Source organism: Canis lupus, chromosome 35 (assembly GCF_048164855.1).
Source record: "Canis lupus baileyi chromosome 35, mCanLup2.hap1, whole genome shotgun sequence".
In the NCBI taxonomy this organism is placed as follows: domain Eukaryota; kingdom Metazoa; phylum Chordata; class Mammalia; order Carnivora; family Canidae; genus Canis; species Canis lupus.
In genome coordinates, this window is record NC_132872.1 from 5063509 (window position 1) to 5087399 (window position 23891).

General features: G+C 36.5%; 1 protein-coding gene across 6 annotated transcripts in view; it reads right to left on the reverse strand.

Annotated features, from left to right (window-relative positions):
- Positions 1-246: 246 nt before the first annotated feature.
- SEC22A (SEC22 homolog A, vesicle trafficking protein) overlaps positions 247-23891 on the reverse strand; it is a 69261-nt gene continuing 45616 nt past the window's right edge. For 4 of the 6 annotated variants that reach the window (XM_072812499.1, XM_072812503.1, XM_072812501.1 and 1 more), the window contains 2 exons: positions 13380-13445; positions 3026-8628 (listed from right to left, as the gene is read on the reverse strand). In XM_072812499.1, the coding sequence (XP_072668600.1) occupies positions 8398-8628; positions 13380-13445 (297 nt within the window). In that variant the 3' untranslated portion in view covers positions 3026-8397. Of the gene's footprint in view, positions 2540-3025; positions 8629-13379; positions 13446-23891 lie in introns of those variants that run through there. The other 2 variants (XM_072812502.1, XM_072812504.1) reach the window with 1 other exon arrangement.

The window sequence follows — 23891 nt, forward strand, 5'->3', positions numbered from 1 at the left end:
AATTCTCTTCCAACACTGCAAAACTCATTATGATTAGGTAAATGCAGACTTGTTCTTAAAAGTACAGTATATATGGCAGATATTATACTATCATACACATTAGAAGCCTAATGAGCTTAAGAGCTTTATACTTGTGGCAAAAACTTTTCATTCCAAATTCATAGTTTCTTTGGCAACAACATGATAGAGGCAGAGAAGTCAATATAAACACTCAGTGATGCAGACACCAAATAATGAAAGAAAGCATTTCTATACATAAAACATGATTTATGCCTATTTTCATTTTTTACATTAAGATGTAAACATCCCATTATCCAAAATAGCTGGTGAAAAAACAACAAAAACAGAAAATAAATTAAGCCTTTAAAGACAGTTGATGAATTTTAAAGTGTCCTTGCTGAATGATCCAAATACCAAACACAATAACTCAACAATAGGGAGAACCAAACTGAACCAAACAGGTGAGAGAGCTATAAAGTATCAACATATAGCAAAATCACAAGAGAACTCTTCTTGTTTTAACCATTAGTTCAGAAAAATCTTTCTAAACTGAACCACTTCACTTTCCTGGCTCTTTCCTGGCTCTGTAAGTACAAAATGCCAAACACAAATCAATTTTATTTTGATGATTTAGGATCATGTAGTATATCTTGGGGTAGCTCTCAGAATATATATAATTTCTGTCAGTTTTGTTAGAGGCAGAAAACTGAAATGAACTAGAGTTTCCTGTTTTAAATAAATCCCTGATATTACACACTTATTGTCTTCCCTTGGCCTCACTCTCCTAAAAGGGGAGTGCAGCAAAAAAGGTTCTAGTTAGGCAAGATTTTACAGTTGCAGACATCCTACATATATGGGGTTCAGGCAAACATGGTAGTTCAAGGATTTTACCCCTCTGGACCATTCTGCTTAATACTCTCAGTAATAGGAATTATATGGCACAGGTCCACTGTTTTCTGGATATCAAATTTCAGTGCCTTATGTACTCTTTGCTTGGAATCTCTTCTTTGAAAACAAAGGAAAATCATTAATGAAGGTGCCTTCCAAAACCAGGAGAGTTGTTGATTTTGCTAATGGAATCAAACTGTGCTTCCTATATCAATTCATAACTGTTCGAACCTTTGTAATATTATCAAAAAGCAAACAAGTTCTCTAAGATACTAGGGGCTGAACTCCTCAAAGCCATAAAACAATAAAAGAATTGCTGGGAGCTAATACAGTTCAGTATTTCCACGGAGCAGGACCCATACCATTGGTGGCACACCAGAGGATTTTAGGTGGTATACAACACAGAACTAAATAATGCAGAATCACAGTGAGAATGTCATTCCCTTTACAATTTTCTTTTATTCTTCTGATAATTCCACAGAGAGAGCCCCATTTTGGTGCGGGGTAACATCTCTCTCACTGGAACAAAGAGCAGACTTCTTGGGTTCAGAGCCTTGGGAGGCATTAGTATCTAGTTAGAACTGGATAACATTTTTTGTTTTATTTTGTAGTTATTCACGGTAAATTGATGCTGGTTTTCCTCTTGGAGTAGAGATTTGTTTGTTTTTGAACTATTTTAAGATTTAAAAGATAAATACTAAGAAACAATAGTAAATGTAAATATTCAGGTGATTGAAGTTTGGGAAACGATGGCTATAATTTAACAAATCATGTTTAAAAAGTGATTTCAAAAGAAACTACAAACAGGGACTAGAAAGAAAACATGTTACTTGTTTTCAATACTTGTGATGATCTAGAGATGAGCTCATAAAAGCCTTCTCCTACATCAAGCGACTCCAGAGTAATATTCAAACAAACATATAAAAGGAAAAAGAACCAATTCTACACCATCCTGGACTTTATAAACTTAGTACCATAAATGTGCAAATAATCTGATATTTAGCAAGTTGTTTTAAACATAAACTTCACAGCATCTTTTTATTTGGGCTATACTCATGCCTCACAAAGGCAAACCCAGGTTGTAGAGTTCCTGCTTGGTCCTCAGAGCATGTACCACACATATTTTTTGATTGAACTCTTCAGAAGGATTCAGGACTGCTGGCCAAGTCTTCCAGTAGCTTCTGACTGTTCTTCCACTGTTGTGGCCCTGTAGAGAGAAGTCTCCTCCTCTTCTGAATAATAATAATCTCATGGCTAACATGAGGAGTTTGCCTAGCAGGTACTGCATGCTCCCAGGCATGCCATGCTGACTTAAAACAAAAAGGATAGTTGGAGAGAAAGAAAGCAGAGCTTCTTGATTGTGGTGAATAGTTTCTTCATCACAGTGGCAGTTAAGATAGGCTCCCTCCTTTTTCCTTGGAAGCCAGGGCAGTATGTCTGAAGGATGGTGTCAGACATCATAATCAGGAGCCTTGCCCTGGGCCTGCCTTAGCCAGATCTGTAGCGTAACAAACGCTCCCACAGTCACGTGAAAGAAAAGCTGCCACAGGTTGCGCAGTTCATAGAGATACATGTTGCATAGACAGATTAAACCAAAAGTCAAAAAAGATTTGACATTCCGCCAGCTGGTGTAGTAGACAAGTAAATAACACTGTTCAAAATATAAAATGAAAGATGATTAGGGTTACAAGAAAAGAAGTAGATGCTTCTACTATAAAATTTTAACAGGCCACAGAGTAGAATATAAGTGTGGAATAAGGGGATTTTTCATCTACAGATAAGATAATGTAACCTCTTTAAGACATTCAGCTATGAAAGCTCTACAGCTTGAAAGGAAAACAGATTTTTCCTTTTATGTTTTTCATTTGTCAAAAGATACATTTTGTATCATATTTAAAATGGAGTTACAACTGGATGACTCCCTTGCAACCAAGCTGAACACATTCCTCAAGGTGACAAGCAACTATGAAGCATTCTCAGGGTCTGAGGGGATTCCATCTACCATTCTTACCCTAGAAAAGTACAAAAAACAAACCACAGCAAAATGGACTCTTATATAACTTGAATCTGCATGCTAATGAAATCCACAAATATCTACTAATTCCCCTAAGTGCAAAGAACTAAGCAAGATAGAATATTTGAGTGAGCATTTGAGGTAGAATTTATTCAACAGATGTTTATTGAGGGCCAGCTAAGAGTTAGACATTGTTCTTTAACTTCAAGTAACCAAATAAAGCCCTTGCTCACATGGAACTTACATTCCAGTAGAGAGAGAAAGATATACACACATATATATGTATATAATACATATAATATATAAAAGATTATAATAAAATATAAAATATGTATTAATAATTAAAATATAGAAATATACGATTATATATGTATATAATATATAAAAGATTATATATATGTATTGTATGTATATAAAATACCAAACAGTTATATCTTAAAAGATGGAACAAGAGGACAGAGGATGATGTAGTAAGTGCTATTTTAAAAAATATAGTATAGAAAATATCCCCCACAAGCCCCAAATCCTGGCATTCACCTTTTCCTGCTTTACTATTCTCCATAATATAACTATAAACACACTTTAAAAATATGCTTGCTTAATTTGTTATATATTCTTCCAAAAGGATCTATGTTTCATGAGATGTGAGATTTCTGTCTTGTTCATTCATTTATCTGCAGTGCCCATAACACTGCCTGGCACACAAATAAAAATCTGCTGAATGAATGAACAGTGTCCTAGAAGATATCTAGAATTCACAATCTGTTAAATATAGGATTTATATGTGATTACAAAGTCTTAAGAAAGAAGCACAGGTCTTGTGTGAAATTCTATCCAGGCTTCACTATAGGAAGGACGTTAAGGTATCTGCAACAATGCAGAAAGAATGTGGAAATGTTCTGTTAAATCTGTTTAGTTCTTATAAAATTAGGACTCTGCCTACTTAAAAAAGAAGGCTGCTATCCAAACAAAATGAACTGTAAGTACTTGTTTTGAGTGATTTTCATTGTGTAAAAAAGCTGGAAAAATAATTTTTCCTTTTGAAATAATTTTAGACCTAGAGAAGAGTTGTAAAAATAGTAGAGTTCTTGTACACCCTTCACCCTGCTCCCTCTAAGAATATCCCCTTGCATAATTTCAAGATACTCATCAAACCACAAAATTAACATTGATATGATACTGTAGACTGATCTATAGACTTTATTGGAATTTTGCCAGCTGTCTTATTAAGGTTGTTTTCTGGTCCAGAATCCAATCCAGGATTCCCTACTGCATTTAGCTGTCTTATCTCTTCAAATCTGCTATAGCTCCTCAAGTCATTGTTTTTCATGACTTTGACAGTCTAAAGAGTATCAATCAGTTATTTTGTAGAATGTCCTTTAATTTTGGCTTGCCTGATACTGTCTCAAGACTAAAGTGAGGACATGCAGTTTGGGCAAGAATACTACAGAGGTGATGTGCATCTTATAATTGGTGATGTTAACTTTGATCTCTCAGTAAAGTGGTGTCTGACACATTTCTCCATGGTGAAGTTACTATTTTTCTCTTTGAATTAGTAAGTTATCTTGTGGGAGGGCAAATAAAGACATTCTCAGGTGAAAGAGAGAATTTGACACTTACAGATGCACCCTAAAAGAATGGCTAAAGGAAGATCTCTAAGCAGAGAGGAAACAATAAAAGAAGAAACCCTGGAACACTGGGAAAGCAAAAAGAACAGTCAACAGCATAATATAATAGGTTCTCCTTCTCATGAGATTTCTAAATTATATTTGATGACTGAAGTAAAAAATCATAACACTGTCTGATGTGGCTCTAAATATTTGTAGAGGAAATATTTAAGACAATTATAAACAGAGGAGGGCAAAGGGACATAAAAGGAGATATAGTTTCTATGTTTCACTTGAACTAGTAAAAGAACAACACCAAAAAACTGTATAATGCAATACCTAGAGAAATCAGTTAAAACTATACCAAGGGGGTACCTGGGTGGCTCAGTCAGTTAGGTGTCCTACTCTTGATTTCAGCTCATGTCATAATCTCACAGTTGTGAGATGGAGTCCATACTGAGCATGGAGGCTGCCTAAGATTCTCTCTCCCTCGCCCTCTGCCCCTTCCAATCTCTTGCACACGTGTATACAAACTCATTTTCTCTCTCAAAAAAGAAAACTACACAAAGAAATAAACTTAAAAACACCACAAATAAATCAAAATGGAGTTCTACAAAATGTTCAAGTAACCCACAGGAAGATTTAGGAAAAAGAAAACATAAAAATGAAAACCAGAAAACAAAAAATAAGATGGCAAACGTAGGCCCTAATACATCAATGATTACATTAAAAGTAATGGTGTAGGGCAGCCCGGGTGGCTCAGTGGTTTAGCACCGCTTTCAGCTCAGGGTGTGATCCTGGGGGCCTGGGATCAAGTCCCATGTCGGACTCCCTGCAATGAGGCCTGCTTTTCCCTCTGCCTGTGTCTCTGCCTCTCTCTGCCTTTCTCTGTCTCTCATGAGTAAATAAATAAAAATCTAAATAAATAAATAAATAAAAGTAATGGTGTAAATACAACAAATAAAGTTGTTAATCTTCTACCAGAAACTCACTTCAAATAATATAGGCAAAGTGGAAGTAAAAAGACAGAGGATATATTATGCAAACATTAATCAGAAGAAAACAGAAATTACTATATTAGTATCATATAAATATAAAAATATTTCCAAAAAGAGAGAGGGCTAAAGAGACTATAAACCGCATATTATATAGTGTTACATAGATCAACCCACCACGAAGGCAATAATGCCAAATGTGTATGAGCCAAACAACAGAGCTACAAAATATGCAAAGCAAAAACTGATATATTAAAATGAGAAATATACCAATCCACAATTACACTTGAAAACTCCAGGGGATCCCTGGGTGGCTCATGGGGATCCCTGGGTGGCTCAGTGGTTTAGCCTTTGGCCCAAGGAGCGATCTTGGAGTCCCGGGATCGAGTCCCATGTCAGGCTCCCGGCATGGAGCCTGCTTCTCCCTCCTCCTGTGTCTCTGCCCCCCCCCCCCCACTCTCTGTCTCTATCATAAATAAATAAATAAATAAGTCTTAAAAAAAAAAAAAGAAAATTCCAGTACTCCTCTCTCAACCGATAAGACTAAATAGAAAGTCAACTAGGATACAGAAACACTGAACACCATCGACCATTGGATCTAGTTGACATTTACAGAGCACTTACTCAGCTGCAGTAGAATACACATTCTGTTTAACTGCTCATGGAACATATAACAAGACAGACCATATTTTGAGCCACAGAATAAATCTCAACAAATTTAAAAGAACTGAAATCACACAGAGTGTTTTCAACCACAGTAGAATCAAACTAGAAATCAATAATGGAAAGAAAACTGGAAAATCTCCAAACTCTTGGAAACAAAACATTAATTCCAAATAATCCATAATCCATAATCCATAGGTCAAAGAGGAAGCCACAAGGAAAAAAAGTTTTAAAATACATTGAATTAAATGAAAATAAAAATCCTCTTGTAAAAAAGCCCAAATACCCATTGACTGATGAATAGATAAAGAAGATGTGGAGTGTATGGGTATGTGCGTGTGTGTAGATATTCTATTTTTATATATTATATATATATATATATATTCTATTTTATATATTCTATTCTATATATATTTTATTTTATACATAAACATATATATGTATAAACATATATGTATAAACATACATACACATATATAAACATATATACACATACACACACATATATATTCCATTATATATCCCATTATATGTGTATGTAATGCTCCATTTATATAATGGAATATTACTCAGCCATAAAAAAGAATGAAATCTTACCATTTGCAATTTGCAATGACATGAATAGAGCCAGAAATTATTATGCTAAGTGAACTAAGCCAGTCAAAGAAAGGCAAATACCTCATAGATCTCATTTATATGTGGAATTTAAGAAACAAAACAGATGAAATGGGAAGGGGGGAATGAGGCAAACCTGGAAACAGACTCTTAACCACAGAGAACAAACAGGGTTGCTGGAAAGGAGGCAGGCAGAGGGATGGGTGAAATAGGTGATGGGGACTAAGGAGGGCACTTGTGATGAACACTGGGTGTTGTATTTCAGTAATGAATCACTAGATTCTACACCTGAAACCAATATTACACCTATGTTAACTAGATAAAATTTAATAAAAACTTGAAAAAGAAAAAAATAAAAATTTTAATGAAAAAAAATGTAACATATCAAAATTTATGGGACACAGATAATGGTGTTCAAAAAGAGAAATATTTAACACTAAAAATATATATTACAAAAGAGAAAATTCTCAATTATCAAAGCTCCCATCGCAAAAGCCTAGAAAAGAAGAGCCAAAGAAACCCAAAGCAAGCATGAAGAAGGAAATAATAAAGAGTAGAAATCAATAGAATTGAATATACAAAAAAACCCCAACAAAACAAAGAGCAGGTTCTTTGAAAAGTTCGAATTAATAAGTAAGTCTGACAAAGAAAAAGAGAAGATACAATATGAGGAATGAAACAGAGTATTAGGAACACCCGGGTGGCTCAGTGGTTGAGCATCTGCCTTCGGCCCAGGTCATGACCCTGGGGTCCTAGGATCAAGTCCCACATCCGGCTCCCTGCAGGGAGCTTGCTTCTCCCTCTGCTTATGTCTCTGCCTCTCTCTCTGTCTCTCATGAATAAATAAATAATTTTTTTAAAAAAAGAAAGAAACAATATTACTACAGTACTACAGATCATACAGACATCAAAAGGATAGTTAAGGGATACTCAACCAACTCTACACACATAAACTTGATAATGAAATAGACCACTTCATCATTAAATACGAACTATCATAAGTCATGTATAATGAGAAAGATAATCCAAATAACTGTGTAACTATTAGAAAAATAGAACTTAATATAGATTATATAGTCATGGTAATCAATACCATGTGGTACTGGCAGAGAGACGGACACATACATCAATAAAAGAATACAAAACTCAGAAATGGGCTCATACAAATATGTACAACTGATGTTTGACAAAGATGCAAAAGTAATTCAGTGGAGGAAAAAAAAAACCTTTTTTAAAAAAATGGAGCAATTGACCATTCATCCATAAGCCAAAAACAACAACAAAGTTCAAAAAACAGAGAGGTGGTAATTTGTGCGGAGGCCACTACACTCCCTAGCGACCTCCCAGTGACTCGCCATCATAAGCAGCACCTAAGTAGCACCTTAGCGAAGATCGCAGAGATCGAAGCTGAGATGGCTTGGACTCAAAAGAACAAGGCCACAGCACACCACCTAGGGCTGCTGAAGGCTCGTAAGAGAGCCTTGTTAAGCTTCGTAGAGATCTCATTACCCCAAAAGGTGGTGGTGGTGGTGGTGGTGGGCCAGGAGAAGGTTTTGATGTGGCCAAGACAGGTGATGCTCGAATTGGGTTTGTGGGTTTTCCATCAGTGGGGAAGTCAACACTGCTTAGTAACCTGGCAGGGGTATATTCTGGGGTGGTAGCCTATGAGTTCACTACTCTGACTACTGTGCCTGGTGTTATCAGATACAAAGGTGTCAAGATCCAGCTCCTGGATCTTCCAGGTATCATTGAGGGTGCCAAGGATGGGAGAGGTAGAGGCCGTCAAGTCATTGCAGTGGCCCGAACATGTAACTTGGATCCTGATTGTTCTGGATGTCTTGAAACCCTTGGGACATAAAAAGATAATTGAAAATGAGCTGGAAGGCTTTGACATTTGCTTGAACAGAAAACCCCCCAACAATGGCTTTAAGAAGAAGGACAAAGGAGGCATTAATCTCACAGCCATTTGCCCTCAGAGCGAGATGGATGCTGAGACTGTGAAGAGCATTCTGGCTGAATCCAAAATTCACAATGCTGATGTGACTGTATAGTGATGCCACAGCAGACGACCTCATCCATGTGGTGGAAGGAAACAGAGTTTATATCCCTTGTATCTATGTGCTGAATAAGATTGATCAGATCTCCATTGAGGAATTGTATATCATCTATAAGGTGCCCTACTGTGTACCCATTTCGGCCCATCACCACCAGAATTTTGATGACCTATTGAAAAAGATCTGGGACTATCTGAAACTAGTAAGGATTTACACCAAACCCAAAGGCCAACTGCCAGACTATACATCTCCAGTTGTGCTGGCTTATTCCAGGACTACAGTGGAGGATTTCTGCATGAAGATTCACAAAAATCTTATCAAAGAATTTAAATATGCTCTGGTCTGGGGTCTATCTGTGAAAGATAATCCTCAAAAAGTGGGTAAAGACCATACGTTGGAGGACAAGGATGTCATTCAGATTGTGAAGAAGTGAAACCTTCCCTTCTGCCCATCTGCTGGTCCAACCATAGCAGCTTATCCCATGACCAAGCACCCTATCCCAAACCCCTTCCGGCTTTGGCAGCCAGTGGATCAGGAATCAGGGGAGGGAGATGGAGGCCCTCAAACTGGAACTTTACTTGTCTTACCTTGGTGTCACCTTATAAATTCAACTGCATAAAGGACCTGGTAGGCCAGCCAGCTATGTGCAAAACAAAAGTCCAAAAAACAAAAACAAAAAACACAAACCCCTCAATCTAATCATCTAAGTCTCAAATTTCATATAATCTTATACAAAATTTAATTAAAAATGGGTCATGAACTTAAATGTGAAACATAAAACTAAAACTTTTAGAAGAAAACAAAAAAGAAAATCTTGGGGTAGGGGTAGGGAAAGAGTTCTTAGACTTGAATCAATGGAATCATAATAGCATATGGTGACAGATGGTTGCTACACTGTGGTGAGCATAGCAAAAGGTATAAACTTGTGGAATCACTGTGTTGTACACCTGAAACTATACTTCAATTTAAAAAAAAGTTCTTAGACTAGATACTGCAAACATTTTCCATAAAAGAAAAAAAACTGATAAAATGAACTTTATCAAAATTAAAAACTTTCGCTCTGCAAAAGACCTGGTTAAAAGGATGAAAAGACAAGCTACAGACTGGGATAAGATACTTGCAAATTATATTTCTGTCATAGGACTGATGTCTAGAACTCTCAAACTTGACAGAAAAAAACAAATGATCCAATTACAAAATAGGCAAAAAACATGAAAAGACATTTCATCTAAGAGGACACACAGATAACAAATAAGTACATGAAACAATATTCAACATCATTAGCCATTAGAGAAATGCAAATTAACCAATGTGAGGGATCACTACACACCTAACAGAATGGCTAAAATAAAAAAGTGATAACAAATGCTGGAGAGGATGTGGGAGAAACTGGATCACTCCTACAATGCTGATATGAGTGATGTAAAATGTAAAAATGTAAACGTAAAATGGAATTCTACTCTGGAGAACTGTGTCTATCTCAATAAAACTAACGACACCACTACTACAAGACCTAGCAATTACCCTCCTGAGAATTTATCTCAGAGAAATGAAGACATGTTCACACAGATACCTGTACATGAATGTTTATAGCAGCTTCATTTAAAATAGCCCCAAACTGGAAACAACCCAGATGTCCTTCAATGGGTGAATGATTAAACAAAATATGGTACATCCATACCCTGGAATACCATTCACCAACAAAAAGCAACAAAAAATCGTTGATAAATGCAAGAACCTGGATAAATCTCCAGAGAATTATATACTGAATAAAATAATGCCAATCACAAAAGGTTCATACTATATGGTTCCATTTACATAGCATGACCTAAAATTAGGAAATTACAGAAATGGAGAACACATTAGTGGCTGCCAGAGATTAAGGGGCAGAAGGGAAGTGGATGTGGCTATAAAGAGGCAAACAAAGGCTGCTTGTGGTAATAAAACTTTTCTCTGTCTTGCCAGCATTGACATCAACATCCTGGCTGAGATAACGTATTATAGTTGTGCAAGATGGTACTACTGGGGGAAACCCAGGTAAAGGTTATGTATCTCTCTTACAACAACTACAATTATCTCAAAATAAAAAGTTTAATAAGAAAAACAACTTCACACTCACATATTTGTCTGCAACTTATTTTATAAACAACTAACAGACACACTATATGCATGCACATACAAAACGAGAGTGTAATATAGAAAGAATTGCAAAATGTTAATAATTAGTGTCTCTAAGTATACTAGTCTTTCAACTTGTCGGAAAGTTTTCAAAATAAGCACTGCGAGGAAAAAAGTACAGTCTCTAGTTTCCAGATCCTTTGATTTCCTCTTCCAATGTTCCACAGCAAGATTACTCCTATCTGACTGAGCTGTGTGTGTCCATAAGTACCCAGAACCTGGAGAAAAAGGCAACAAAACCATGGAGTCGAAGCCTTTGAGGTCTGATCTAAAGGGAATGAAAAAAATACCCTAAAGATGGAACATGTTACAGGATAAAACATGGTATGTTTTACCGTGGAAAAAACTGGCATTATTATCACTCTGGCTCAAGCATATTTGGAAAGCAAACAGTTTCATGCCCGTCAGTGAGAAAATTGGCTTTTTGCTTTTCTTTTTTAAAGCATGAATCCAATTAACTTCTCTCAAGTAAAAGAACACGTGAGTGACAGTGCTCCTCTCAAAACTATTAGCTGTCCTGGGAAATATAATAGAGGTGTGCCTGATGCAGATGGGGCCCGAGTCACTGACTATAAGAACTGGCTAGGCCTCAGTGAAAAATGGCAACAATAACAAGATTAGTGTGGTACTTTCTGTGAGGGTTTAATGGACACAAGGAATATAAAGAGCTGATCAGCACAATTAAGAGCTCATTTCATTTTGCTATTATTAGTAGTATTTAAAATTATTTCATTAAGGCCTTTGATAAAAAATAATTTTAAAAAATGTAAATATATTAAAATAATTTTATTAAAGCAAAACAGCCAAAAGTACATTTTATAAGAATTACTCATGAAATTATTTTAATGTTAACATTTACCTCATTGTTTTAGAATATGAAATAATGCATGTTAAGTTATAAAACTGTAATTTCAAAGCATTATAAAAAATTATACAAATATAGTAATTTTGCTTACAAACAGCATAATATAGTGGGATGAATATGATATTTAAAATAAAAAAACCCAAAGTCAAATCCTGACTCTACTGCTTACTAGCTATGTGATTTCTCAAACTGCCTCAGAATTCTCATTTCCAAAAATGAGATAATGTCTTCTGTGTGATAGGGCTATAGAGATTATAGTTTAAAATAAAATCTACACAAAAACACTTCATAAAATTAAAGTACTTGTGACATTAACAAATACAAGTGTTCACATTTCCTGCATGAAATGTCATTCATTATAATTAAATCTGTCAAACTGGATAGAAAATTTCTAAATACAAATGCTTAAGAAAAATTAGAGGATTAAAAAAATAGGGCCACTTGAAACTAAAATGTCTCATCCATCTTTATATAAAGTCAAATGCATATATTCAAAGTATTTCACCAGAGACTTCTGAGTTTTAGATAGCCTTATGTTTGCAGTCCTGAATCTTTCTAACATTCTTTCTATGCAAGCCAGAGAAATGTGTCACTAATAAACGTTACATCAAAAGGTCTGCTTGCTTTACCACATTTCAGCAAAGACATTCCTCTTACTTCTCAGGAATGCCAGGACCTAGTTCCCTATCACCAGGTGCAAAACCTCCTGGCTCTGTAAGTCTCGTATCTAACCTGTCTTCAAGTCCTTGCGGGCTTCCTCCAAAGTGTCCTTCCCTCACCCCCCATCCCTACTGCCATTACCAGAGTTTCTTCTTTAATTGCCTTCTGCCTTAAGTAAGGGAATCACCTTCAACTAATTTCGTTTCTTCCAATTTCTCTATTCTGGCAATCCATCCTAGTCCTAGTCCTCACTAATAAATACCCGAAAATTCTGCTTCTGCTCTTCTTTTACACTTCTTTCATACTTTCCCAAAAGTATAAAATCCTCATGCTGAAGTATAAGAAGAGCTCTTGGGCTCAATAATCAATCACCAAAAAATCTAGAAGTAGCCTTTACTGCCACAGGCAGCTGACATACTACCACTGAAACCTGGCACAGAAGAGTGTAAACATTAATTAAGTTCACTGGGCTCTAAGTCCATTCAAAATGGAGATGTAGGGGCACCTAGGAGGCTCAGTCAGTTAAGCATCTGCCTTCAGCTCAGGTCATGATTCCAGGTCCTGGGATCAAACCCCACATCGGGCTCCCTGCTCAGCAGTAAGTCTGCTTCTCCCTCTCTCTCTGCTTCTCCCCCTGCTCATGCTGTGTCTCAAATAAACAAATAAAATCTTTTAAAAAAATGGAGATGTAGATCATAAAGCTAAAAAAGGCTCAAAAGAGAAGCAAAGAACTCAGACATTATTTTTATTTATTTAAACTCCACAACCAATTATTAGAATTAATACCTGAAACAAACAATAATAGGAAAATGTTTTTTTAAAAAAATGGGGAGAACCTACCTGGTAAAGGCAGGCTGCTGTTCCAAGGAAAAATGCAACAACGTAATTAAAATCTTCACCATCACTCTGCAAAAACAAAATTAAAAGTTACTTTTTTTCTGGTGGAAGCTCATTTCCAAAAAGAATCCATCAGGATAGGATACAATAATGTTTATGCACAAATGGTATGTAAGAATTCTCAAGAGTCCTAAAAGTCCAGGGAGTGTGAGGTACAGAAAGACTACCAGTGTTCCTCTATGTTTTGGCCCATCAATTTCATTTTACCCATGTATGAAAGGTGAAATGAAATGAAATCACTTATGTCAAAAGGTTTTAAAATGGTGCCAGGGGCCATGAAGGAGATGGGCCTTTATGCACATCCTCACTGATGAAACCATGAACTCTAAACTGGGCCAAACTACAAATATTCCAAGGACTCTGCCCAAACACCTGCAATTACCTATGGTAAGAGTCTTTGCTAAGGGACAGCCTCAGCAACCAATTATATTCAGGCAAGACTAGTTTTCTACTGCCAACGCCAAACAAAATTCTTTGTAAGCAACACATACAAACATTTTTTTGGTCTTCTTTAAAACCTTAAATTTTGTGCCCTAAAGGGACACAATTTGGGTTGCTACCCAAACTGTGCTCTCCCAGTTGCAATTCAGAGATCCCATATAAATGCTTTTGTTTTATTTTAGCTCTGCCTCTTTTCTTAGTCAACCCAAGAAAAGATGAAAGCCAATGGGAAAGTTTCCACATAAGGTAAAACAAAACAAAACAAAAAACAAACAAACAAACAAAACAACTCTCTCCACTGAAAAAAAAAAAAGCACAACACTCCAGTGGCCTATAAAGTCAGTCCTGCTTACTAGGATCACTACCTGACTCAAATAAGCATTGACAAACCTTACTATCAGGGAAGCCTATCATTGAATCTTCCAATAAAGTAATTTGACAGGATTTAAAAAAAAAAAAAAAAAACTGAAGTTACTGTCCACTAGAGTGTGCTAAATCCCAATGAGAACAGTCACACACTGTGCGAGAAAAATAGCCACCCAGAGGAAAAACAGATACATCATATACAGAATGTTTTTTTCCAATGAAAACTAATGGAAAACTAATAGAAAACCCAAGTTTTTCTATTCTCTCTTGATTCCTCTTACATATCTATATTTAATTTCTTTCAGTGTTTTTATGAAGTAAAACATATAGCCCAAGCAGGAGCATTACATTTGGCCCTTATTTTAGAAAAAATATATTTACACAATGAAAATGTTCACAGGACATGGGAGTGTCTCTCATGATAATATATAGAGAAAATTCCTTTTCCATTTGCTATTAGGCAAGAGAACTGATCGTAAAGCAGAGGGAGAATGGCTTAACCTAGCAGGATAATCTTAAAATAGGAACCATTAATCTGTCTGGAATGTGTAGGCTTGTTCTACCTCAGAGGCACAGAAGGTCAACATGAAACCTTCCTAACTTTAATAATTCTAAGACTTTAAGTCCTGCTTGTTTTTTCTTAATCCTTCATTTCTTAAGTGATCATTTTTTCTGATTATAAAAGCTTATGTTGATTATACAGAATTTGGAAAACAGACTGTCACAAAAAAGAAATTCATATAGTCTATAATACCATAACTCCGGGAGGATTCCCACTAACCATTTCATGTATTTCCTTCTGATATTTTCTGTACAAAAATATATGCACATTAAAAAATGGAATTATGGGATCCCTGGGTGGCGCAGCGGTTTGGCGCCTGCCTTTGGCCCAGGGCGCGATCCTGGAGACCCGGGATCGAATCCCACATCGGGCTTCCGGTGCATGGAGCCTGCTTCTCCCTCTGCCTATGTCTCTGCCTCTCTCTCTTTCTCTCTCTGTGACTATCATAAATAAATAAAAATTTTAAAAAAAAATGGAATTATACTTTTATATACTAGTTTTTAATACTACACATTATATCAAACACTTTCTCAAGATACCGAATATTCCTCAAACGCATGATTTGTAGCGATTATTTAACGTTCCATTGCGGGGATATACCATTAATTACCCTACTGGGATATTATTTTTTCCCTTAATTTACAATATCACTTTGTAACTCTCTTAATTGCCTTTGGAACATTTAAGAGCAAGTTCCTGGAGTCAGTCAGACCTGGGTTCAAATCTTTCCTTACTATCTGTATGGTCTTGGACTATTTAACTTCAATTTCCACTTAAAAAAAAAAAAAGTTGTAGAGATTAAATAACATTTGCAAACACACAGAACTGTAACTGGCACACAGTAAGTACTCAAAAACATTTACCAACCTCTCTTTCCCTGAGGTCACTGTCTGCATCATTTATCAGATAATTAGATTATCTTCTAGTATTGTTTAAACCCTTATCTTCTCAAGTAGACCCTAACCTTTATTTTTTTAAATTGAGGTATAATTGACATAAAACATTATATTAGTTTCAAGTGTATGCCATAACAGTTCTATATTTGTATATATTGCAAAATGATCACCACAATAAATCTAGTTGTCATGTGTCACCATACAAAGTTACAATTTTTTTTCTTGTGATAACTTTAAAATTTACTCTTAGTTACTTTTTTTAAAAAAATATTTTATTTATTTATTCATAGACACACAGAGAGAGGCAGAGACACAGGCAGAGAGAGAAGCAGGCTCCATGCAGGGAGCCGGATGTGGGACTTGATCCCAGGTCTCCAGGATCACACCCCAGGCTGCAGGCGGCGCCAAACCGCTGCGCCACTGGGGCTGCCCCTTAGTTACTTTCAACATACAACACAATATTACTGACTACAGTCACCATGTTGATGTTACATTCCCATATTTATAAGTTTGTACCTCTTGGCTCCCTTCACCCATTTTGCCCACTCCCCCAATCCCACTCTAACCTTTCTTCAAGGCAGAAAATCAAACTTACAACCTGAATGAACTGAACGTAGTAGGAATTCAGCAAATGCATGTCGAGTTGAGCTTAAAAAAAATATTTGTACTTGCCAAAGACTACCTATAAATATATTCTTTCATTCAATAAATATTCTTTAAACATTTATGGGCAAGGTATTTTATTACTAGACTTAGGATAGAAGTAAATCCATATGAACTCAAGGAGCTTACTTTCTAATTAAGGAGGCAGATACATTAACCAACAATTCCCACCCAAAGTGTTAACTGATGGGATAGGTGTGTATACAGGGTACAAAAGGAGACTAGTAGAGATACATCTAATTCTGCCTGGGGTAAAAAAAAAAAAGGGTCAGAAATGGTTTGTTCAAGGAAGTAAAGCTTAATCTGGGTCTTGAAGAATGAACTAATAGAAAGGGAGACAAGCTGGGGAGAGAATTCCAGGCAAAGAGAGTAGCACATACAATCAAAAAGAGGCAAGAGCTTAGGATGACTTCAAGTCTTCTTGTTAAGGCAACATTTGAAAGATACCATTCACTAAATTGGGAATACAGAAGGAAAAGTAGGTTTGAGAGCAGAAAAACTGAGTTCATTCTGGACACGTTATTTTAAATTTTTTTTTTTTTTATGATAGTCACAGAGAGAGAGAGAGAGAGAGAGAGAGGCAGAGACACACACAGGCAGAGGGAGAAGCAGGCTCCAAGCACCAGGAGTCCGACGTGGGATTCGATCCCGAGTCTCTAGGATCACACCCTGGGCCAAAGGCAGGCGCCAAACCGCTGCGCCACCCAGGGATCCCTGGACACGTTATTTTAGAGGGGCCAGTTTGACATCTAAATAATCATATTTCATAGATATTTAAATCAGCTTCAGGAAAGAGTTGAATCTAGAGATCTTACTTTAGTCATCTATTTAAAGAGTTGTTAAATGTCTAGGACAATCAAATGTAAATCTTAATTCTTGATTGGCTCCAGATTGGAGAGAGGAAAAGAAACTATAAAGGATATTTAGTCAGTTGTAGAAATTTGAATATGAATTTTTAGATTAGATAATACTGCATTGCTCTTAAAATCTTTGGTGTAATAAAGGTATGATGATTACGTAGGAGAATTCCTGGTCCTTTAAGGCATACATACTAAATAATTCTGAAATAAATTGTGATGATACCTACAATTTTACTTCCACATTATTCAGGGAAAAAAAAGAAAAAAGAAAGAAGGGTAGGTAGGTATACAGATGGATGCTAATTGTATTGTCTTTAAAATCTTTCTGTAAGTTTGAATTCTTCCAAAATAAAATGCAGTGGAAGGGGAATACAAAAATTTAATGCTATGCAACCACTAAAATGAATGTAATAGATCTCCATATACTTATATAAAATGATCTACATATTGTTAGGTGGGAAAGATGCAAATAAGTATAGAGTATGTTGCCATTTATATAGAAATACTTTGAAAAGAACAACTGCATAAGTAAATATGTACTAGCATATGCACATTATCTCCCTAGCAGGATAACCCAGTGGTTGACTTTAGGGAAGAGAAATGGGAAAAGAATGACTTACTGTGACAACAGGCTTTGGAATTACAGGCTTTGAAACTGTAGGCATGTGCATATGCAGGAGGATGTGTGGGTATGTGTACAGATTAACTTTTTTAAAAAAGGCCATCATGAAAATATCCAAAGAGAAGGTAAAGTGTAAAGTTAAGAATATAAAGCCAAGGGCAGAACACTGAAGAATGCCATTATTTAAAGGACAGGTGAAGGAAGAAAGTTTACCAAATAAACTTAGGAATAGGAATATCAAAGGAAAAAAAAATACAACAGGAGAAAACTGTTTCATGAAAATGAAGGGATAAGAAATTGTTGGGCAGTGTGGGTGGCTCAGCGGTTTAGCACTGCCTTCAGCCCAGGGTATGATCCTGGAGACCCAAGATCAAGTCCCACATTGGGCTCCCTGCGTGGAGCCTGCTTCTCCCTCTGCCTGTGTCTCTGCCCTGCTCTCTCTCTCCCTCCCTCTCTCTCTCTCATAAATAAAAAAATCTTTAAAAAAAACTGTCAAGGGGATCCCTGGGTGGCGCAGCGGTTTAGCGCCTGCCTTTGGCCCAGGGCGCGATCCTGGAGACCCGGGATCGAATCCCACATCGGGCTCCTGGTGCATGGAGTCTGCTTCTCCCTCTGCCTATGTCTCTGCCTCTCTCTCTCTCTCTCACTGTGTGCCTATCATAAATAAATAAAATTAAAAAAAAAACTGTCAAGAAGAATAATGTAACATAAACTATTAATAGTAATTGATTTGCTCCTAAGTTCTCTAAAATAAATTTTATTTCTGAAATTAAACAGTCACTTTTAATAGGAAAAACTGAATAGTATGTGAGGTGAGGCAGAGAGGTCACATAAGATGAGACCTCAAGAGTGGCTGCAGCATTTGGCAATTGAATACCAGTGAGCTTAATGGTCAGGATTTGGAAGAATGAAGGGCAGAAAAGAGATCAAAAGAGATGAAGAGAATAGGGGTGAAGGAGTGGGAACAACAAACAGTATATTCTTTCAAAAAATGAGAAAGGAACATACATCAAGAAGGTTTTTTGTTTTTTTTTTTTTAAAGATCGGCACACTACGGCATGTTTATGAGCTTGGAGAAAAGAGCCAGTAGATTGGAAGAGATGAAATGCAGTTGAGGGAACAGCTAGTGGTTGAGGGAAGGTGGGACAGAGGTTTGGAGTGGGAGGGCAAGAACAGAGGGATGAAGGCAGGGGGCAGAGCAGGGAAGGAGGGGGTAGACTAAGGAGTTCAAATAAAAATTTTAAATATGTTACTTTTACCCTTAGAGTAATACTAGGATACCAATATATTGCTTTGAAAACTAACAGAGGGAAAGAACATTTTCTTAAAGGTGAAGATGAAGAGATAAGCACAGGCTTTATATAAAAGCCACACAATATTTTTGGATGATACCATAAAAATGACTGTAATCATTGGGAAATATTTACTTTTTAATCTTAAGTGGAAGAAAGGGCATAAACTTATATAATGGATATGAAAGTATATGTATGTATTTGTATGTATATGTGTGTGTATATATACACACACACACAAATAAAGAGAAAATTTGGAGATGATTTTTATTTTCCTTATACTTTTTCCCTCAACTCTTTAACAATGAGCATAGTATCAGGAAAAATACTTTTATTTCTTTTGAAAGCAAGCAAGCACTGCATCTTAGCATAGATATTATGCCACTAAATAAATCAAAAACTTCTGTTGAGCTTTAATAGGTAGAAATAAATCTATGGGAAATAAAGAACTCAAGGAATAAAAGCAAGTTGATTACTTCTGCTTTGTAGTAGCCATTACAATTTCAAAATCAGAGTCTTAGACTGTTACTACTGAAGTGGTCCTTGAGCCTATGTAGTCTAAAACCTGTCTCTTGAAGAATAGGAAAATGAAATCCAAAAACATAAAACAACCCATCCAAGGTCACTAAGTCAGTTACTGGCAGATGGGACCCAGGTATCCTGAATCTAGACTAGCATTTCTACTGCTGTATCAGATTCCTCAATTTTTTCCTAATGCACCACATGCAAATTACTTCTAGATTGGCACCAGTTTAATTAGTAATCATTGTCTCAAGGTTGACCATTTAAGGAATACAGGCAATATAAACCTAATGTGATAAAAGCTTCTATATTCATGAGGTGTCAGTTCATAATAAACTTATTAACATCTCTAAACTCAGAACAAAATTAGGAAATGAGTGAAAATAATCTAATTTACATATTACTGTGAACCCTAAATCAAATTACCAGCTTAAAATAAAACTGCACTCATCCTACAGCTCCCCTAGTTTGAACTTAAATTCCAAAGAAAACATTTCAGTGCTATATCTTTTAATGAATTCCTTGTTATTACTCTAAGAGGCAGTTTTGTTAATTTAGAAGAAACAAACTTGTACTGCATCTTCAAACAGTGTTAACAATATACAGGAATGTTGATTCATGTGGGTTCTCAAGTTTAAATGTGCCTCAGGCACCAACTTACATACTAGAAGATAAATGTGGCAATCATTTTTAGCATTCAGAAAGGAGTTAAAATTCATGGCCTTAAAAAGGTAAACTTTAATATCAATGCACTGCTCACACTCAGGAAATATATGTATTTTCAGCTAGATCTAAAAATATGATCCACAAATCAATCCTTGGCTCTTCAATCAAGTATTAAAGAAATGCTGAGGGCACTTCCTCTGCACACTGCCTTTCTGCCTCCTCTATAACCACCATGATCCGAGTAACTCCACCACAGTTAACTTTAAAACAGGTAACTTTAAGTCCCATGCCCTGGAATTTGCACTCGCGTTTACACAGCACACCATCTCAAAAAGATCTATTTTTCCTGACCAAAAATTATCTACAGTGACTCTAGAGGTTATTTCTAACACAAAATACAATGATGAACCACAGAGAAGGCTGAAAGTATGTCTTAAATTCAATGGCTTTAGTGAGAATAAAAAGGATCTTTTTCCAGTACAAGTCATCAACAATAATGAAATAGACGCCAATGAGGGAAAAGTAAAAGCAAGAGACCTCAGGTCCCCAATTCTGTATATATATTTTAGGTTAACCTGGGCTGAAAGAATGTACTTGTTGAAACTAATCTAGTTTGTACCCCTAATCCTATCCTGCTTAAAACTCTAAATTGATCACAGTATCCTCTGCAGTTTGACATTCCATTCTCTCCTTCTGTTTACCTACTGTCCTTTCCATCCTTTAAGACACAGAATCCTGGGCAGCCCGGGTGGCTCAGTGGTTTAGTGCCACCTTCAGCCCAGGGTGTGATCCTGGAGTCCTGGGATCAAGTCCCACATTGGGCTCCCTGCATGGAGCCTGGTTCTCCCTCTGCCTGTGTCTCTGCCTCTCTCTCTCTTTCCCTCCCTATGTCTCTCATGAATAAATAAAATGTTTAAAAGAAAAAAAAAAAAAGGAAGACACAGAATCCTTAGAAGGTAGATATTTCCAACACCACACAGTGCTCCTAATTCATTATTCTTAGAAAAAAAACATGGAAAAATATTTCCAAGCATGACTTATCAGAACATTTTCCTCTATGTTGATATAAAAATCCCCAATAACTGCAATAGGAACCTCTACTTTTGGTCCAATGAATTTCCAAAAGCAGTGATTCTCATTTAGGTGATTCTCATTTAGAAGATCAGAATTTGCTGGAAAATATTTTCAACCTATCTACAAGTGACAAACTAACTGTGGACTATATTCCTCCCAACTTTGTACTGATTCCTTGTTCCTGTCTTTAAGTGTCCCCATTTTAGAAACCTCAATTACTGATGAATGTATGTGGAATAGGTCAGGTGGCTATGATAGAACAAAGATTTAAAACAATCTTAAAGGAACCAAGTAACTAAGTGTCCATAGTTTCCAGACAGCTAAAAATCCCATTTCGACCAGTTTACAGGTCCTTGGATCAGGTGATAAGGAAACACTGTTGGAATAAATCTAGGACAGCAGTGAAAAAGAAAGAATTCCATGTCAACCATTAGAAAGACACATCTCAAAGATACAAGCATCTACTGAGTTCCCAAATTATAATGATCTACTAATTAAAAAAAAAAAAAAAAAGCCTTCTAATTTCTTCCCTACTTGTAAGGTACTCCATGTTTCCTTCATACTCCAGCACCACAGTTTTAAGGAACTGTTTAAAACAATCAAAAAACCTTGAAGCTTCTAGGGGAAACTGGTCTCTAAGACAGAGGCAGTAAGTAAGAAGCTACAAAAACCAGGGAAAGTGCTCAGGCTCCCTTTAACCCCAACAAAAATATTTACCTTTACTCAACTAAAATGTTATTGAAAATCTACCTATTAGGTTGGGTTAACAGAAGTTGTCTTTTTTTTTTTTTATGCTTAAATCACAGGTGTTACTAAATACTCATTTTTATTACTTAAAATCTGAATAATATAGTCATATGGTTCAAAGAGTAAAAATAATATAAGACATATACTGTGAAGAGTCTCATTCCTACCCTGCTGCCCATCTGTCCAGTTCCTACTGCATTTTTTAGTTTCTTATTGTTCAAGAGTTTCTTTATACAAATAAATGTAAATTAAAAGATATTATTTTCTCCAATCATCTTTGGTGGGGGTACTTGGGGATGAGCTGAGAGGGACTAGTGGTTGCAGGGTCAGAGGGTCTCCACTGGCTTTCTCAAAATGGCCACTATTCTCAAAGGGCACAAAAGTATACACCTGACATCAAAACATGAATCACATTCCCAGGTTCCACCCAGGCTGGGACACTGACATCCCCTCCTGGCCCGCGTGAAGGGGAAAGCTCAGCTGTTCCATGAGAAGAGAAAGCCAATCCACCATTTCCTAGAAGCTGGCTGGGTACAAGGAGCTATACTTTAACTGCTAAGTGGAGCCACACCTAATGAAAACCAAAGGCTGGAGAAGGCTCCTCCCTTCCCGGTCTTTGTTTTAATGTTGATGGGTGGTATGAATGTGTGTGTTTCAATTAATAGACTTTTATCCTTAGAACAGGTTTATGGAAAATTAAGCAGAGAGTGTACTGCTGAATTCCTACATACCTGGCTCTTCCCTGTTCACAGTTTCCTCATTAACATTTTACATTAATGTGGTACATTTGTTACAACGGATCAGCCAACAGTGACACATCATTAACTGAAGCCCACAGTTTACATTAGGGTTCGCTCTTTGTATTGTACATTCTCTGGGTTTTGACAAACGTAGAATAACGTAACCACCATTACAGTAACATACTGAATAGTTTCACTGCCCTAAATCCCATGGAGCATGGGATTTCATCCCTTTCTACCTCCCTCCATAGTACTGGCAACTTCTCATCCTTTTACTTACTGTCTCTATAGTTTTGCCTTCCCCAGGATGTCATATAATTAGAATCATGTAAGTATGCAGTTTTCTCAGGCTTCTCTCATTAAATAATGTGCACTTAAGGTTTTGCCATGTCTTTTTGTGGCTTGAGAGATTTCTTTTTATTACTGAAAATACTCCATTGTACAGCCTGCCAGTTTGTTTATTCTTTTATCCTTTGAAGGACATCCCAGTTGCTTCTAGTTTTTTGAAATTACGAGTAAAGCAGATATAAACATTCATGTGCAGGTTTTTGTGTGGACATAAGTTTCCTACTCGTTTAAGCAAATATACCTAGAAGCCTGACTGTTGGATCATACAGACAGCCAAATTGTCTTCTAAAGCAACTGAGCCATTCTGCACTCCCACCAGCATTGAATGAAGAGTTCGTATTTACATATCCTCACTAAACATTTGGTTTTGTCAGTGTTTTGGATTTTGCCATTCTAATAGGAGTTTAGTGGTATCTTATTGTTGTTTTAATTTGCAATTCCTTAGTGACATATGATGTTGGATATCTTTTTTTTTTTAAGATTTTATTTATTCATGAGAGACACAGAGAGAGAGAGAGAAAGAGAGAGAGGCGCAGAGACACAGGCAGAGGGAGAAGCAGGCTCCATGCAGAGAGCCCGATGTGGGGCTCGATCCCGGGACTCCAGGATCACGCCCTGGGCCAAAGGCAGGTGCTAAACCGCTGAGCCACCCAGGG